Here is a 19,122-nt window from a genome sequence, read left to right on the forward strand (position 1 = left end):
CAAGTCATCACACATGCTACTATTTAGAGACCTCATATAACAAGTGGTTTATTTAGCGTCACCTTAGCATATCGTCAACAACTTTGGTCATTGAGACATTTCCAACATAAACTAGAAAAACTCTTGATTATCTAATGGGTATAGTAAAATTTGGGTATAGGCTTATCACGATATTGATTGTAACATTATGATATGTTACTACACTTTACAACTCAACAATTAAACAACAGAAAACATAAATCTAATTACTTGAGATTACCATGCAAATAATCCATAGATATACATGCACCAACAATATATATATATATATATACATATATGTATATATATATATATGTGTGTGTGTGTGTGTGTGTGAGAGAGAGAGTATGTGTTTATAAAATTCATCAATTGAAATCATAAATATAAATCACTCAATGAGACTATAACTTAAAACTATACTTACATACACACACATATATATACATATATATATATATACACACACAGAGAGAGAATAATACAACTTAACAACCTAAGTCAAATTCGACAACATATATCAACATTCATCACAACTCTTAAACTTAACTTTTTTCAATATGTCAACACAACATGTCAACAATGCAACCATATAACAACAAAACAACATATCAGCTTACAACATAATACAACTTAATGTGTTATCATACATTTCAATTACGGGATCTTTTACAATAAAATGAACAATCTAAGTGACTTGACCCTACTAAACTAACTTAACAATGTGATCTTTATAAGCTTGCTAGATTAACAATAAATTTGGATACAATCCACAACACAACATGATTTCTTGGATTCCACCACTTAGACAAGGAAAGTTTAGTATCCCCGTTAGGAATATAACAACTAGGGTGTGAGTCTACCATGACTTTAGCATGCATAATTGAGCCTATATGGAATTAACCCATCGACTACCCACCAGTTTATTCAGGATATGGGCTATTGGACAGGCCATAGGTGGGCATGGCAGCTACATTGGAGACGGGAAAGGTTCGAATGGGAGATACCGCTGGAGCAGCAATTAATGCAACGACTCTTGGAGTGTAATCCTAGGGCGAGGCAGGTTGACTCATGGTGGTGGTTGGGTGAACCGTCTGGAACTTATACAGTCAGGTCTGCATATAGTGCCATCACCTCTGAAGCTGATGTAGGATCCAATATTGGTGCACCTAGCAGTGTTTGGTCCATCCCGGCACCACCAAAAGCTAAAATTTTTGCTTGGAGAATGATGAGTAGGGGCCTCCCTACGGTGGATAATCTGGCTAGCAGGAGTATTGTCTTATCAGAAAATGATGCACTATGTGTTTTTTGTAAGAGTGATATTGAAACTGATTATCATTTGTTCTGCACCTGCCCGGTGGTTGACAAGGTATGGAAGGTATGTCTGTCGTGGATTAATTGTCCCGCTCCCCTTCCTAGGTGCATTTTGGACCATTTCAACTTCATTCCTGGACCTTTTCACCAAAGTACACAAGCTGTTTATTGGCGTACGGTGTGGCTGGTAACTACTTGGATAGTGTGGAGGACAAGGAATCTATGTAGGTTCAAGGATAGCAGCTTCTGTTTTGATAGTATGGTGAAAGAGATTCAGGTTCACAGTTGGAGGTGGTTGTCATCCTTCACAAAGTCTTTCCGGTATAGTTTTTCACAATGGTGCTGCAATCCTGGTCTATGTTTAACTAGATGAAGGTCTGAGGTGTCTAGGTAGGTGGAAGATAACTAAGATGCAAGTGGGTGTATAATTGATAGGTTGTTCTCAAAACTGGGTAGGATAAATTATAGTTTAATTCGATCAGTTAGAGAGGGAGGGTGGGTGGGGTAGAGTTGCTCATAATAAGGCTGGAGTAGCGAGTTGTGAAGGGTTCACTGTAACAACTACTGAAGTGGGTAATCTTCTTTTTTATTTTTTTATTTTCTCTTCATGGGTTACAGATGTTTGGTTCTATTTGTAAACTTGTCTTTTCTCTTTTGGTACCACTGGTACCTTTCAATGAAATTTTTCTTAGCTGTTCAAAAAAAAAAACCCTCCAAATATTGTACACCTTTCTAGTACTTAGTCAGGGATTTTAGCCTCCAACCTTGTACCTTACTTAATTGGTCATTTATAAACCAGTATGACTCAACCTAACCCCCATATGGTATCAACTAAAGACATAGAGGAAACTTAACACTCCACTTTAATATACAACTATACTCAAGAAGGTTTTTTCAATAACTTGGCTCTTAGAGCATTATAACACATATCCTCCCAATGTGATATTCATCTTTAAAAACAATATCTTTACTCTAGTACTAAGTAAACAACACAACTATATGCTTCAAGCTCACAAAACAACTTCATTCAACAATAAATTTATTATCATACAACTCTACTAATAACCAATTTTCAACTTTCTCAACTTAAAACATCATCATATAAAGTAAACTATCATCATAATTCAACATTTTAAATAAATTAATTTACAAATTTCATTCAACACAACCACACATAGTGTCATTCAAGACATGTCCAACGCTAGTGAGGTAGAGAGCCTTTAACTCACTCACACTTGGCGTCATTACACTTGTACCTAATGTAAATGAGACAAGGGGTATCTATGTACACCACGCCCAACATCACAAAACTTATGCCCAACGTTATTTAAGTAGAGAGTCTTTGTTGTCCCACATTTGACGCTATAAAACTCATGCCTATAGTCGTTTAAGCGGAAAGCCACTAACTTCACCATGTCTGACATCACCAAGTCAAAGAAATCCTTGAGCAATCATACTCATCGCCTTTCATTCCTTGTCCGGTGTGATTAAGTCAAAGAGCTCATAACTAACTCATGCTTGACACTATTAATTTTGCCCTCGACGTTAGTAAGAGAGAAAATCCCTAACCTACATTACACTTGATGCCATGAAGATACGTTCAATGTGATGGTAATTTTCACACTTGGTGTAACATCTCAGTTTTCAACATGATTATTACTATTATTATTATTATTGTCATTATTACTATGTGGTATTTGGTCATAATTTGGTGGTTATATTTTACTTCAATTATAGATAATTCACACTCCATTTATGCTTAGAAAGATATGTGTGTTGTTAGATCTAATTAGATAGTTGTGAAATTTTTTTTTTAAGAATCATTTCTCGCTGGGCTGACTGACTAGTCTCAGTGTCCGAGGCATAACTTGGGCTGTGATGGTCCAAATGATGCAAAATTGGTGTCAATGGAAATCTAAGAGAAAAACGCACAACTTTTGCAGAAATAGCCATTTTCAAAATCGGTCGTTTAGGAGGTCAAAATTGGACTTTTATTGATACAATTGTTTCTCGTTGGGCTGATTGGCAAGCCTCGGTTTTTGGGGTATAACTTGGTCGGTGGTTGTTCAAATGATACAAACTTGGTGGCTATGGAAAGATAAGAGAAAATCCTACAACTTTCATGAAGGAAATATTTTCAGATTCGGCTGTCTATAAGGTCCAAATCAGTAGCCAAAGTCGGTGCGGAAAAGAACATGGCACCAACTCCATTAATTCACACCAACTCCATTAATTCATCCCACCAACTTCTATAATTCATTCCACTAATTCATTCCACTTAGTTTTGTCTATCTTTTTCTCCATTATTTTACATTTTTTTAATGTGTTTTGGAGGCTATAAATAGGCCTTCACTTCTCCATTGCAAACCATCCCAAGAAATACTTCTCATCCCTCAATTCTCATTCTCTCTTCTCTTATACTCTCTTCTTTCCCTCTTCTTCTCTTTGAAGACCAAGAGAAATCCAGAGGAAGAGGTTCTGTCCTAATTTTAGCTCCGGTCCCTGTTTTAGACGGAAGGAGCCTTGGGGAGGCAGCTGTGCTATAGTCTCAGTTTCTGCCCGAGTTTCAGTTCAGGATTATCTAAGTAAGGGTGGTATTTATAAAATTAATCTAGTATGCTAAGTAAGGGTGGCATTTATAAAATTAATCTAGTATGCTAAGTAAGGGTAGTACTTATAAGACTTAATCTAGTATACATGAGCATGATAGGAGTAGTATAACTTTTAATATGCTATTTTGTTTGTATGAAGGTTGTTATTTATTTAAGTTGATGGTTGTTATTTATTCAAGTTGGTGGTTGTTTTGGATATTTAATTTGGCATGGTTATGATTATATTTATATATATAATTATGAAGTATGTTATGTGTATGTGGTTTGGAAAAGTAAATAGAACTGAGAGGAGTAAGGTTATGGATGGGAGATCTCTTGGTGAGATCAAGGATATAATCTTTGGAGAAAATATGGAATTTCGGAATCCCATTTTGAGGATTTCCAATTTGGAACTTTTCCAAGGATTATATAGTAAACCACTTCAGATGTTAGGTGGATTCTGAAGTACTCCTCTAAGTATCTATTTGCTACCGGTATGGGTCTGGGTCGAGTCATACCGATGGATGAGGTGACCCCACCAGGGTTATGTGACGACGTAATCCAACTGTATACTTTCCATGAGAGGTTAGGCGTGAGACATGGGTTGCTGACATGTTTCACCGTATCAACACTTGGTTTGGATAGGTGTTGAGGCCAACATTTGGTTTGGATGTGTTGGTTACATCATGGATTATACGGTGGTGTGACTTTGCTTTGGATGTGGATTATGTATACATATGGTATGGATTGTATACTAGGGTTATGGATTTCTTTAATTAATATGTATGCTATTGGTTTATATCTATCTTGGAAATACATGTTGGTTTGAACAAATAATTGTTAAATGATATTTATACTATGGTTGGTTTTATACGTGCTAACCCTTATGTTTCCATGTGGTGGAACTGTGATGATCTCACTATGTGGGGGAGCAGATCAGGTGTGAAGCCATAGGATAGCAAGGAGTCTTCTGGGTAGCTGCTTTGAGAAGTGGCTAGGCTTAGAGCTTGACCAGCACCTAGGGTGTTTCTGTTAATGGTTAATGTTAATATATTTTGGATGACTGTATGATTTTACTGAGAATGACTAATATACTTATGTTTGCTATTATGAAAACAATTTTTACACTCTAGCGTAGCTGGCTTTTGCTCTATTTTTTTTATTATAAATGCTCTTTTATTTTGGTTGGTTATTGATGTGATGACCTAAGGTGGGTCGTTACAATTTTGGTATCAGAGCTGGTCAAGTCTCTTTAGGGTTTGTGGGAAATGGTCTTGTTGCATTTCCGTTGTGTGGGAATGAAAGGAACTTCATGAGTTTCTTGATCTTGATTAGGAATTTCTTATGAGTTTTAGTGTAAACTCATAAAATTCCTTGATTTTTTTTAGGATGGTTGGTAGGGGAAATCATTCTAATTCTTCTTCAAGCATGGATGAGCGGCAAATTGCTCAAGCTATGGAGTTAATTGCTGCTGCTATTGGACAACAGAATACTTTGTTGGCTCAGATGGAGGCCAATCGGGCTGCAGCTGAGACAGCTAGGACTAACGTACCTGATGAGTATAGGGGCTTGTCAGAGTTTAGAAAAGGGAATCCTCCTCAATTCACAGGTGTTGATGGACCAGAAGTTGCTGACCAATGGATTGAAGAAATAGAGAAAATTTTCATGGTGATGCAATGCCCCGAGGAGAGGAAGCTTGTTTATGCTACTTATATGTTGGTGGGTGAGGCTAGCTGCTGGTGGAAAGGTGCTCAGGTTATGATGAAGGCCAGAGGGGAGGCGGTGAATTGGGAGAATTTTAAAAAGGTATTTCTGGAGAAATATTTTCCAGATAGCGCCAGATATGCTAAGGAAGCCGAGTTTTTGAGACTGCAACAAGGGAACATGTCAGTACAGGAGTACGTGGTCAAGTTTGAACACTTGGCTAGATACTATTCTCAAGCTATCACTGAAGCATGGAGATGCAGGAAGTTCAGTGAAGGTCTAAGATTTGAGCTGAAGAAAACCATTGTTCCTATGGGAATTATGGAATTCCCAATGCTGGTTGAAAAGGCAAAAACGGTTGAAAGATTTGAGGGAGGGAATAAAATGGTGAAAGGACCAGAAGGATCATCTGGAAGGGGGAAACAATCTCAAAAGAGACCATCCCAATTTCAGATTGGGAATGCTAATAAGAAACCCATGGGGACTACTACTACAGGAGCTGTTAGATGCTATACGTGTGGAGGCCCACATATGATGAGGGACTGTCCTACAAAGAATTATGCGTGTTTTAAATGTGGCAAGGTGGGTCACATGGCTAAAGATTGCAATATCAGAAATGCTCCAGCTAGAGAGAACCAAAAGGTGGATCGACCTACTGCAGCAGGACGTGTTTTTGCCTTAACAAGTGTTGAAGCTGAAACATCATCTGAGCTAGTAAAGGGGAAGGGCAAAATTGATGGTAATGATATTTCTATTCTATTTGATTCTGGTGCATCACATTCTTTTATTTCTTACGAATGTGTGAGGAGATCAAAATTAGTTGTGAATTCCTTGAGTGTGGATCTAGTTGTTTCTACCCCAGCTTCAGGGTCTGTTTTGACTTCTGAGGTTTGTTTAGGATGTACAATAGAAGTAGAAGGGCGTTGTTATAAGGTGAACTTGTTTTGTTTACCTTTATCGGATTTGGATGTGATTTTAGGGATGGACTGGCTTTCTATCAATAAGATTTTGATAGATTGTTCAGAGAAGAGATTAATCTTTCCTGCTGTTAAACAGGAAAGGTTTATTTCTAATAGACAGGTGAATGGGTTGTTGAAGGATGGAGCTCTAGGGTTTATGATCCTATCCTTTATTAGTGTAGAGAATGAAAAATTGTTGAATAGTATTGAGGTTGTTAGAGAGTTTCCAGAAGTTTTTCCAGATGATATTCCTGGATTACCACCAAAGCGAGAGTTGGAGTTTAGTATTGATCTTATACCAGGGGCGGGACCAGTATCCATTTCTCCTTATAGAATGGCACCAGCAGAGTTGTCAGAATTGAAAAAGCAGATTGAAGAACTTTTGGAGAAGCAGATGATCAGACCTAGTGTCTCTCCGTGGGGAGCACCCGTGTTATTAGTAAAGAAGAAGGATGGTAGTATGAGGTTATGTGTAGATTATAGGCAGTTAAATAAACTGACAATCAAGAATAAGTACCCATTGCCAAGGATCGATGATTTGATGGATCAGTTAAAAGGAGCTTCTGTTTTCTCCAAGATTGATTTGAGGTCTGGGTATCACCAGATACGGGTAAAGGAGGAGGACATACCAAAGACTGCTTTCAGGACTCGGTATGGTCATTATGAGTATATTGTCATGCCTTTTGGAGTGACGAATGCTCCAGCTGTTTTCATGGATTATATGAATAGGATTTTCAGACCTTTTTTGGATAAGTTTGTTGTAGTATTCATTGATGATATTCTAGTTTACTCTAGATCTGTAGAAGAACATAGAGAACATTTGAGGATAGTTTTGCAAGTATTGAAGGAGAAACAATTATTTGCAAAATTATCAAAATGTGAGTTTTGGCTATCTGAAGTTAAGTTCTTGGGCCATGTAATATCTGGACAAGGAATTGCAGTTGATCCTACAAAGGTGGAAGCAGTTTTGAGGTGGGAGCGTCCGAAATCAGTTACTGAAGTTAGAGGTTTTGTGGGATTGGCTGGCTATTATAGAAGATTCATAGAAGGATTTTCTAAAATAGTTATGCCTTTAACACAGCTAACCAGGAAGGATCATCCCTTTGTATGGACGGAGGAGTGTGAAAGGAGTTTTCAAGAGTTAAAGGAAAAGCTGACGTCGTCTCCAGTGTTGATTTTGCCAGATCCTAATAAATCTTTTGAGGTTTATTGTGATGCATCTCATCAAGGTTTAGGATGTGTTCTTATGCAAGATAGGCAGGTTGTGGCCTATGCATCTAGGCAGTTAAAGACTCATGAACAGAATTATCCTACGCATGATCTAGAGTTGGCGGCGGTAGTTTTTGCTTTGAAGATTTGGAGGCATTATCTCTATGGGGCAAAGTTTGATGTGTTCAGTGATCATAAGAGTCTGAAATATTTGTTTGATCAGAAAGAGTTAAATATGAGGCAAAGGAGGTGGATTGAATTTTTGAAAGATTATGATTTTCAGTTAATGTACCATCCAGGTAAAGCAAATGTGGTGGCAGATGCTTTGAGTAGAAAATCTCTCCATATGTCTTACATGATGGTTAAAGAGATGGAGTTGGTAGAGAAATTCAGGGATATGAATCTTAACGTGGTGGTTGCCCCAAATTTCATTAGTTGTGGTATGACTACCATTACTAGTGATTTCTTAGAGATGGTGAAACAAAAACAAGTTCAGGATGCGAGTTTGAACAAGGTTAAGGAGTTGATGAGTTCTGGGAAAGCTGAAGGATTTGAACAAGGTACAGATGGAATTTTGAGGTACAAGAGTAGAATTTGTATTCCACAGGATGAGGAGTTGAAGAAATTGATATTTGAGGAAGCTCATAAAAGCAAATTGAGTATACATCCAGGTATGACAAAAATGTATCAAGATTTGAAGAAAATGTTTTGGTGGAATGGAATGAAAAGGGAGATAGCTGAGTATGTTGCATCTTGCATTGTGTGTCAAAAAGCTAAAGTGGAACATCAAAAACCAGGAGGTTTGTTACAAATGATGGAGATCCCTGAATGGAAATGGGATAGTATAACCATGGATTTTGTTGTTGGATTACCAAGGTCTGCTAAGAATTGTAATTCTATTTGGGTGATCGTGGATAGATTAACTAAGTGTGCTCATTTTCTTCCGGTGAATATAAAGTGGTCCTTAGAAAGGTTAACTCAATTGTATATTAAGGAGATTGTTAGATTACATGGTGTGCCCTCTAGTATCATCTCTGATAGGGATCCTCGTTTTACATCCCGATTTTGGCAGAGTTTGCATCAGGCGTTAGGAACTAAGTTGAGACTCAGTTCTGCTTATCACCCACAAACTGATGGGCAGTCTGAGAGGACTATTCAATCTTTGGAGGACTTGTTGAGGGCTTGTATTTTGGATCATCTAGGGAGTTGGGAAGAGATGTTGCCTTTGGTTGAGTTCACTTATAATAACAGTTTTCACGCAAGTATAGAAATGGCACCATTTGAGGCTCTGTATGGGAGGAAGTGTCGAACACCTTTGTGTTGGTTTAAAGAAGGAGAATCAATGATGGTGGGACCAGAGATTATCTTGCAAACTACTGAAAAAGTGAGACAAATTCAGGGAAGAATGAGAGCTACTCAGAGTCGACAAAAGTCTTATGCAGACAAGAGGAGGAAACCTTTGGAATTTTCAGAGGGAGAACATGTATTTTTGAAGGTAACTCCTACCACAGGTGTGGGAAGAGCTATCAAAGCGAAGAAGTTGAATCCTAAGTTTTTTGGACCGTATCAAATTCTCAAGAGGATTGGACCAGTGGCATATCAGATTGCATTACCTCCATTTCTATCTAATCTGCATGATGTATTCCATGTGTCACAACTGAGGAAGTATATTCACGATCCGAGTCATGTCTTGGAATCAGAGGCAGTGCAAGTGAAGGAGAATTTAACTTTTGAGAAACAACCAGTTTCAGTGGCAGACAAGAGAGTTAAGAAGTTGCGAGGTAAATCTATCAATTTGGTGAAGGTTATTTGGGATGCAGACACTAATGAAGCCACTTGGGAGTTGGAAGACAATATGAAGGATCAATACCCATATCTCTTTTGAGTAAGTGAATTTTCGAGGACGAAAATTTTTGTTGTTGGGGAGAATTGTAACATCTCAGTTTTCAACATGATTATTACTATTATTATTATTATTGTCATTATTACTATGTGGTATTTGGTCATAATTTGGTGGTTATATTTTACTTCAATTATAGATAATTCACACTCCATTTATGCTTAGAAAGATATGTGTGTTGTTAGATCTAATTAGATAGTTGTGAAATTTTTTTTTTAAGAATCATTTCTCGCTGGGCTGACTGACTAGTCTCAGTGTCCGAGGCATAACTTGGGCTGTGATGGTCCAAATGATGCAAAATTGGTGTCAATGGAAATCTAAGAGAAAAACGCACAACTTTTGCAGAAATAGCCATTTGCAAAATCGGTCGTTTAGGAGGTCAAAATTGGACTTTTATTGATACAATTGTTTCTCGTTGGGCTGATTGGCAAGCCTCGGTTTTTGGGGTATAACTTGGTCGGTGGTTGTTCAAATGATACAAACTTGGTGGCTATGGAAAGATAAGAGAAAATACTACAACTTTCATGAAGGAAATATTTTCAGATTCGGCTGTCTATAAGGTCCAAATCAGTAGCCAAAGTCGGTGCGGAAAAGAACATGGCACCAACTCCATTAATTCACACCAACTCCATTAATTCATCCCACCAACTTCTATAATTCATTCCACTAATTCATTCCACTTAGTTTTGTCTATCTTTTTCTCCATTATTTTACATTTTTTTAATGTGTTTTGGAGGCTATAAATAGGCCTTCACTTCTCCATTGCAAACCATCCCAAGAAATACTTCTCATCCCTCAATTCTCATTCTCTCTTCTCTTATACTCTCTTCTTTCCCTCTTCTTCTCTTTGAAGACCAAGAGAAATCCAGAGGAAGAGGTTCTGTCCTAATTTTAGCTCCGGTCCCTGTTTTAGACGGAAGGAGCCTTGGGGAGGCAGCTGTGCTATAGTCTCAGTTTCTGCCCGAGTTTCAGTTCAGGATTATCTAAGTAAGGGTGGTATTTATAAAATTAATCTAGTATGCTAAGTAAGGGTGGCATTTATAAAATTAATCTAGTATGCTAAGTAAGGGTAGTACTTATAAGACTTAATCTAGTATACATGAGCATGATAGGAGTAGTATAACTTTTAATATGCTATTTTGTTTGTATGAAGGTTGTTATTTATTTAAGTTGATGGTTGTTATTTATTCAAGTTGGTGGTTGTTTTGGATATTTAATTTGGCATGGTTATGATTATATTTATATATATAATTATGAAGTATGTTATGTGTATGTGGTTTGGAAAAGTAAATAGAACTGAGAGGAGTAAGGTTATGGATGGGAGATCTCTTGGTGAGATCAAGGATATAATCTTTGGAGAAAATATGGAATTTCGGAATCCCATTTTGAGGATTTCCAATTTGGAACTTTTCCAAGGATTATATAGTAAACCACTTCAGATGTTAGGTGGATTCTGAAGTACTCCTCTAAGTATCTATTTGCTACCGGTATGGGTCTGGGTCGAGTCATACCGATGGATGAGGTGACCCCACCAGGGTTATGTGACGACGTAATCCAACTGTATACTTTCCATGAGAGGTTAGGCGTGAGACATGGGTTGCTGACATGTTTCATCGTATCAACACTTGGTTTGGATAGGTGTTGAGGCCAACATTTGGTTTGGATGTGTTGGTTACATCATGGATTATACGGTGGTGTGACTTTGCTTTGGATGTGGATTATGTATACATATGGTATGAATTGTATACTAGGGTTATGGATTTCTTTAATTAATATGTATGCTATTGGTTTATATCTATCTTGGAAATACATGTTGGTTTGAACAAATAATTGTTAAATGATATTTATACTATGGTTGGTTTTATACGTGCTAACCCTTATGTTTCCATGTGGTGGAACTGTGATGATCTCACTATGTGGGGGAGCAGATCAGGTGTGAAGCCATAGGATAGCAAGGAGTCTTCTGGGTAGCTGCTTTGAGAAGTGGCTAGGCTTAGAGCTTGACCAGCACCTAGGGTGTTTCTGTTAATGGTTAATGTTAATATATTTTGGATGACTGTATGATTTTACTGAGAATGACTAATATACTTATGTTTGCTATTATGAAAACAATTTTTACACTCTAGCGTAGCTGGCTTTTGCTCTATTTTTTTATTATAAATGCTCTTTTATTTTGGTTGGTTATTGATGTGATGACCTAAGGTGGGTCGTTACACTTGGTAGAATTGCAATTTTGGCTCAAAGCTTGCAATTCTCCAAACTATTCTATCATGCAACTCAACTAACAACATGTATACAAGTATAACAACTCGAAGTCACCATTTTGAGCAACATGCAACAATAAACAATTAAGATTCAATCATTTCTCCTTCAAAACTCCCAGTACCCAAACAATAAGAGACTCACTTCTCAAATCAACAACAACACAACTAATTCTAGATGAATTCAAGTAACAATTAACATAAACAACACAATAATTAACAACCTACAAGCTTCATCATGAAAAAACGTTGAAAGCTTTTTGCATAAAAATTGATATATTTTTTGTAAATAATTGTTAGATGAGGAAGCTCAACAAATGCAAGGACGAGAGTACTAAGAGTTATAAATAGGTGGAAGCTCCATGAATCTCTAAGACATTAAGAGCCTAAAGATGTTACTCCACTAATTTCATTATTAGAAGACGACCATGAAAATATTATCATAAACCTTATCATTAAAGCAATCACATTAAATACAAATGCCAAGAAAGACATTTGTGGATAAAAGAAAAACTCATTTAACATGTTGTATTGCCATACTTTTAGCGAATTCGACTTTGGAACAAATATCTTTCATCGTACAAATATCAATTAGGTAGGTTTTTCTAGTGAGTTACTTCATTCAACTTTTGGGATATCTATAAACTTCCTTCATTGTGTAGGGTGTAATAGAAGGAAAGACAATTCCTACAAAGTTCTTAGTGGTGGATTGATCGGACCACTATTAGTTGAACATCATTCAACACAACATGAACTATAATTTAAACAAAGCACCTTATCATTAAATTTCCTAGCCAAAGGTCTCACATGTTAACAAGAAGAAAAAACTATCTTGTAGGTTCAAAATAGTAAAACACAAATCTCAATATAGTAAGAAAGAAGAGATTCCAAAAGAGACAATTTTATTAAACCTAAAGTTCTAATAGTGGACTTTGATTTGAAGATTAGTGCTCATGAAAGGATCAATGCAAAGTCCAACTCTTTCAAATTATAAATTAAGAAATACAAGTTTTAAGAGTTGTGTCATTCATAAAACAATTTATATAATATTTTTATAGAATGTTTTGTATGTTTATCTTCTTATCATATTATTTTTTATATTTCATATTTCTCTCTCTTTCTTTTTCCTTCTCTAGTAGTTGTATTTTTATGAGTTGTACAAATAACATTACTTTAATTTTATTTTACATCAAGTTCTTTTCTTTTGTGTGTATATATTACTCAAGTTTTAATATAAACTAGATTGTTTACTTGTGTATTTTTTTTTTATCTCTCCATCTTTCTCCCCCCTCCCCCCCCCCCTCTCTCTCTCTATATATATATATATATATGTATATATATGCACACACCACCTCCATTCTTATATATAAGATCTAAATACTTAATTTACTAAGATTATGAAGGGGAAAATTCAGGTTTAGTTCCTTAGATGCGATTGGTATTGATCTTCAATCATGTATATATTATGCACTTATATTAAATACAAGTCTTATTAATATACATTTATGCCTATTATCAAAATAAAATTCAAACTCTTAACACCAATCACACATAAAAAAATTATACACAAGTTTTGTCCAATTAAAAAAAAATAGTTAATTTAGTTGATACTTGTTACCAATAAATTTATCTTATTTTTATATCTTTTGAAAATTAATTTTATACTATTTTTTTTATCATAATTAATATTATTTATTTTCTTAACCAATTAAAATTAATACTTTTAAAATTATCCTATCAAATTACGAAAATGTATTTTTATTAAAGATATTTTAATCTAAAAATAATTAATATAATTGAAAAAAAAATTGAGTAATATAATTAAAAGATAGATGTAGTATATTTAAATTTAACTGTTATATCCTGACAGCGTAAATTGGGGAAAAAATGCTGAGGAAACGACGACGTAGTGAGAGGCGTGATAATAGTGAGCAAGCAGAAGATTGCGACTGAGAACTTTGAAGCGTTCTCGGAGCACAATCCGAAGCTCTCAACAATGGCGATTTCCGGCGATCTCAGAGTCTCAGCAACGCTTCCTCTCTATCGCTCTCACTCCCACTCCCACTCGCCTCCACTCCGAGCCTCTTCTCTCCCTTCCCCCAAGGTTTCGTTTTCTCTCACCTCTCCATTTCCCCCCCTTCTCTTCTCGCCAACGCTTCTCACACTCTCTCACAGGTTGCACATAATCTCGTTTCAAATCCTCGCGTGCTGATTTCATCGCTTAATTACACGCAAAACTCACCGTTTGAGGTTCTGGAATTCGATTAGGGTTTTATAAAAATGCCGTTTTTTTTTTCTTGATTCCTCAACCGTGTCGTATAGTGTATTATTCACTATAGTCTCAGCTATGAAACATTCAGAAAATAAAAAAACAAGGAAAAAAATGTAGTTGCTTTATTATGATACAACGACAAGCCTTGAAGAAACAGGTGTGACCCTCTTATTTGAGTACAAAAGTATTGTTTTAGTGTATGCATTTAGTGTCATTTGGCAATTGGCATGGTACAATGGATGGTCTAGCATTTCTGGTTGAAAGTGTTTTTTTTTTTTTAATCTATAATGGTTTATTACAGTTACAAATAAGGGATGTATAAATGTATGATAGGTGAGGTGCTATTGAATGTAGGTTTTAGGTTTGAGCTTTGCCAAGATTGCCAAAATCGTGATTATACTCTTAGAGCCTGTTTGGATACAAGATTAGAAATCTTTTTGAGAGTTTTTCTATTGAAAAATACTCTTTATCTCCAATAGAGAACTCTCAGAGTGTCTCTAACTTGTATCCAAACAGACTCTTAGGATAGTAAGATCCTATGATTCTCAGCTTTTTCTGTGCTCGTTCAGACCAGGATCGCTGGTATGTGAGGACAGAGTAGGATTGGGATTGCTTGTGAAGTTGGGAAATTGGAGAACTCTCTAGACTCTAGAGCTTCAAACTTGCAAATATTTATAAGCGTACGAGTTTCTCCTGGTTGTGTAACACTTACTAACAACTTTCTCTCCTCTCTCCCTCTGGTGTCGGCAACCTGTCTGGTCAGGCTTACCTCTATGAGCCACTCAATTTTTCTCTTCTCTGAAATCCTTAAATCCTCCTCGTATCAATCTCTTTGAATCACTATGCCTCTCTCTTTATCACTCTGACCTGATCCCTCCCTTAAGATGTCCTTGATGGGTTGAGTTCTTTGCTCTCAAGTCAGCCACTGCAATTCCGTCCTCAATCCCTCTAACCGGCTGCAGTGTAACTTGGGTGAAACTTTTTATTTTTTGGTTCTGAAACCCATGAATTGGGCTTCTTTTTGTCCTTTCATTTGAAATACATTATATTGTAAATTTTGGAATGACTTTTCTTCCCCACTTTATGCTCTTTTCTGCCTTTTCTTTTTTATAATTACCATCAAATATAAATAATTTAAAATATTACAATAGCTCAAAATAAATATCATTTTCTTTTATACTTGAATTTTAGTAGTATTTTTAAACTTACATGTATTAATTAGTTATATTATTGCCATTTTATGTTTATATATATATATATATATATATATATATATATTTTTGATAGTGTTACGATAACTAGTTTTATGTTTTCAATCACTTTTTATCTCGAGTAAGATCTTGATTTTGACAACCTTGAGCCTTGTGTATAGAAGAAACATCTGCTGGGAGAGCTATCCCTGGTATGTTACATATGTCCTCAACTCAAACAGGACCGTCTACTATGGAAGATACTTGTGGTTCTAAACCAAATAATTCTATAGGTGTTTTCAGATGATGAAAATAATACATGGAAATTGTTGAATTATATGTTATTTTGGTTGATTGAATGCTATAAGAGATCTTATTAGGCTAAATTGATATGATAGCCTTCCTTAGAGACCAAAGTATTAGAGAAGGGAATAACTATTTTTGTTTCTTTTTTCATTTGATTGAAATTATGTGTAATATATTGTTGATAAGTTACTTGCCTTAGAAATTATAGAATAGAATATATATATATATATATATATATAGATTTTTACCATTTAGTTGGGGTTTGAAGTATGCTTAAGGAGGATGTGATACTACACTTATGTTTACTGATGGAGTGGGGAAAGGTTCAATAAAACGTTCTTCAATTCTCTATTGTTGACACGTTTTTATTCAGATCAGGTGCTCGAGGCTTAGCTTCTTGAATGTTGCATTGTTGATAAAATGCTCACATTTTCCTATATATTATACAGACTTAATCAAAATTTTGAAAGCAATGAAAAATTCCTTGTCATTAATTTCTTAATTTTCTATCTAATAGGTAGAATTTCATCGATTCTTGAATGGAGCATGTAGCATCTCTGAATTTACCCCAAAATGCCCCTGCCTGACTATTGTACGATGCAATATGCGTGGGTATTGCAAGCCAGTTGCTGGGGTCCTTGGAGGTCCCAAATTTTCATCAAATTCAGTTAGCCAAGAAGCTGAGAACTTTCTCCTTGACGCTGTTAAAATGAACTTCTTTGAGCGGTTAAATTTGGCTTGGAAAATAATTTTTCCATCGGCAACATCTAGAAAAAACTCCAATGCTAGGATTGCGAAGCAACGCTTGAAGATGATTTTGTTCTCTGATAGGTGCGCAGTTAGTGACGAGGCAAAGCGTAAAATTGTTAGCAATGTTGTGCGTGCTCTATCAGATTTTGTGGAAATAGAATCACAGGATAAAGTTCAGCTGAGTGTTTCTGCTGATACAGATCTTGGAACTATTTATTCTGTCACAGTGCCTGTACGGCGAGTTAAGCCAGAATATCAAGATATGGATGAATTTGGGACAATAACGAATGTTGAGTATAAGGACACCGGAGAGGCTTCTGGTTCTGTTGATGTTAGATTTGATTTCTATGTCCCAGATGAAAGGTCTTGATTTTGAGTTGAAAGTTCTTGAATCGTGATTTCTTTGTCGAAAGTTAGTCTTTGAAATGCTTACCAGTGAAAGGATGGAGTGTTGTATATATTTTAACATTGAAGCTAACATTAGGGTGACACTGGATTTTGATGAGAAATTTTGTTTTTGTGCTATCTTTTATCTGTTAGTTTGGTTTGTCGCATCATTGAACTAAATATGGTATGTTGTCTTTTCTTCCTTTGCGTTTATGATAAGCTTTTGTTGTTTTGAGTGTATGAATCATTATTGTTCATGAAGTTGGTAGTTGGTTGTCATTGGCCTACTTAAGAAAGCTGATAGTTTAAGCTTTAGCAGATAAGTTAAGCCAGAATCAACATATTTCAATTTTTTTTTTAATTTTTAATTTTTTATTTCCTTACTATGTTTTATTGCTCTTTGATTGTAATTGTATGTGTAAATTGCAACATACTACTTATCATGAGTTTCTTTAATTTTGGATTTTTTCTTTGTTTTTTGAGTACTTACATGTAGCATAAATTATTTAATTTGTATTATATCTAGTATTTCAATTTGTATAATGTACATGTTAAATGTTTATTATGTATGACCAAAATTTATAATTAATTATGTATATAAATAAATATTGTGTTTAAATATATAAATTATATTTAGAATTTACATAAATGAATATTTTTAAATATAAACTATTTTAGAATTATAATAAATAATGTATATTGTAGCATAATATTATTTTTATTTATTATAATTTGTTTTAAAATATTAAATTTATGGTAAATAAAAATCAAATTAGATAGGAAGTTAAAAGAATTTTTAAAAATTTGTTTGTTGAAGAAAAGTGTTAAAAATTGTTCTTATGCAAGATAATTGTACGTGTGATAAATTTAGAAGTTTTAGGCAATGGAGGCAAGACTCATACATACATTTGTAATATTAAATGTATAATTTCACGTTTTTGAAATATAAATATATATTAAACTGGTCTGTAAGAGATTTCATACTTAAAAAGGTTGAATGATTTTTCTTTTTTAACACTTTCAAAAAATACTTTTTTATATAACTAACTAAATAATCATTTAATCATTTATATCTTGTATTAATTTTTTTTATACTTTTTTTTATGTTTTAAAATAATATAATGAGTTTGGATTAGTCATCACTTCTAAATCTCTATATTAAACTGTGATCAATTTTTTCATCTCTTAATAAGCATTGTTTAACGATGTTTTTGCACAAATCAAGTATGAAAAAATTGTGATTAATCTTCTTTATTATAAACAATGAAATATAGTACCCATTGTTTTAAAGAATTTTATGAAGGGTATAAATGAAAAAGAGATCAATTAATTATACATTAAAAAATCAACATAACACTTATTTTAGAACTTATTTTTTCTTCAAATTTAACACTTATTATGAGAAAAAAAAATTATTAAAAAAATACTTCAAAAAATTAATATATTACCTTTTATATTTTTGCAAAATAAAAATATAAAAAAGAGTAGAAGAACTTAATTTTTATATGACAAGTGTGAATATATTATAATTTAATGGTTAAATTTAAAAAATCATATTTAAATATTAGTAGGAGTTTTTGCCCCAATTATAATCAAAGTGAATGTGTTATGAGTTATTCATTTTTAATATATTGGAGATTGATATTTAAAATAACACTCTTATCATTTTGGCACTTCCCACCATCCCGTTATAGTATTTTCAAAGTTAATTGTTATGCACTTGTATTTGAGATAGTTAACAATGCATGCAAATAGAGTTGTGGTTAAATACATCATCTCGTCAATGAGAATGTAAGTAGATGGATTCTAGTATGGGTTATTAAAACAAATCTCACCATAAAAAATCCATTTTAGACCATTAAATAAATCACTTAAAAAAACAAATAGATAGGTTGGATATTTAAATATTAAAACTTTTCATTCGAACATTATTTCTTTATATATATAATTATACGATGTTGGTTTATGATCGCAAAAACGTTAGCCATAAATAGAATTTTGTGATTTTTCATAATCACGTCATGAAGAACAATATTCAATCAAGTATTGTAGTTCCCATTTATGATTTCAAATTTTGTTTATCATAAGGTAGTCATTAAAGGTCGGGGTTGAAATTTATTGAATATTTGTATATGTTGGTTAACGATTTTGCAGATTGGTCAGTCAAACAAATTTTGCTTGTGCATTATGAATGAGTGTTCGATGTTTATGAAGGAAATGAATGAACTCATTCCTTTTCATCGAAGTGAAAACATTATTGC

The 19,122-nt window shown here is 34.5% G+C and overlaps 2 protein-coding genes across 4 annotated transcripts; both read left to right on the forward strand.

Annotated features, from left to right (window-relative positions):
- Nucleotides 1-952: 952 nt before the first annotated feature.
- On the forward strand, nt 953-1,705 carry LOC109807237 (uncharacterized). The gene has a single exon (XM_083067442.1). The coding sequence runs from the start codon at nt 953-955 to the stop codon at nt 1,703-1,705; it is 753 nt and encodes a 250-aa protein (XP_082923568.1).
- A 12,130-nt stretch (nt 1,706-13,835) lies between these two features.
- On the forward strand, nt 13,836-16,999 carry MINE1 (homolog of bacterial MinE 1). 3 transcript variants are annotated; one of them, XM_020363045.3, is made up of 3 exons: nt 13,836-14,060; nt 14,132-14,206; nt 16,242-16,999. In XM_020363045.3, exons 1-3 carry the CDS (start codon nt 13,953-13,955, stop codon nt 16,842-16,844), a joined length of 786 nt encoding a protein of 261 aa, XP_020218634.1. In that variant the 5' UTR covers nt 13,836-13,952; the 3' UTR covers nt 16,845-16,999. The 3 variants fall into 3 exon arrangements, with proteins under 3 accessions (XP_020218634.1, XP_020218635.1, XP_020218636.1); XM_020363046.2 differs by lacking the exon at nt 14,132-14,206 and having other exon boundaries at nt 13,837-14,060; XM_020363047.3 differs by lacking the exons at nt 13,836-14,060; nt 14,132-14,206 and adding an exon at nt 14,213-14,385.
- The last annotated feature ends 2,123 nt before the right edge of the window (nt 17,000-19,122 follow it).

The sequence above is a fragment of the Cajanus cajan genome, chromosome 11 (assembly GCF_000230855.2).
Source record: "Cajanus cajan strain Asha chromosome 11, NIPB_CcT2T_4, whole genome shotgun sequence".
Classification (NCBI taxonomy): domain Eukaryota; kingdom Viridiplantae; phylum Streptophyta; class Magnoliopsida; order Fabales; family Fabaceae; genus Cajanus; species Cajanus cajan.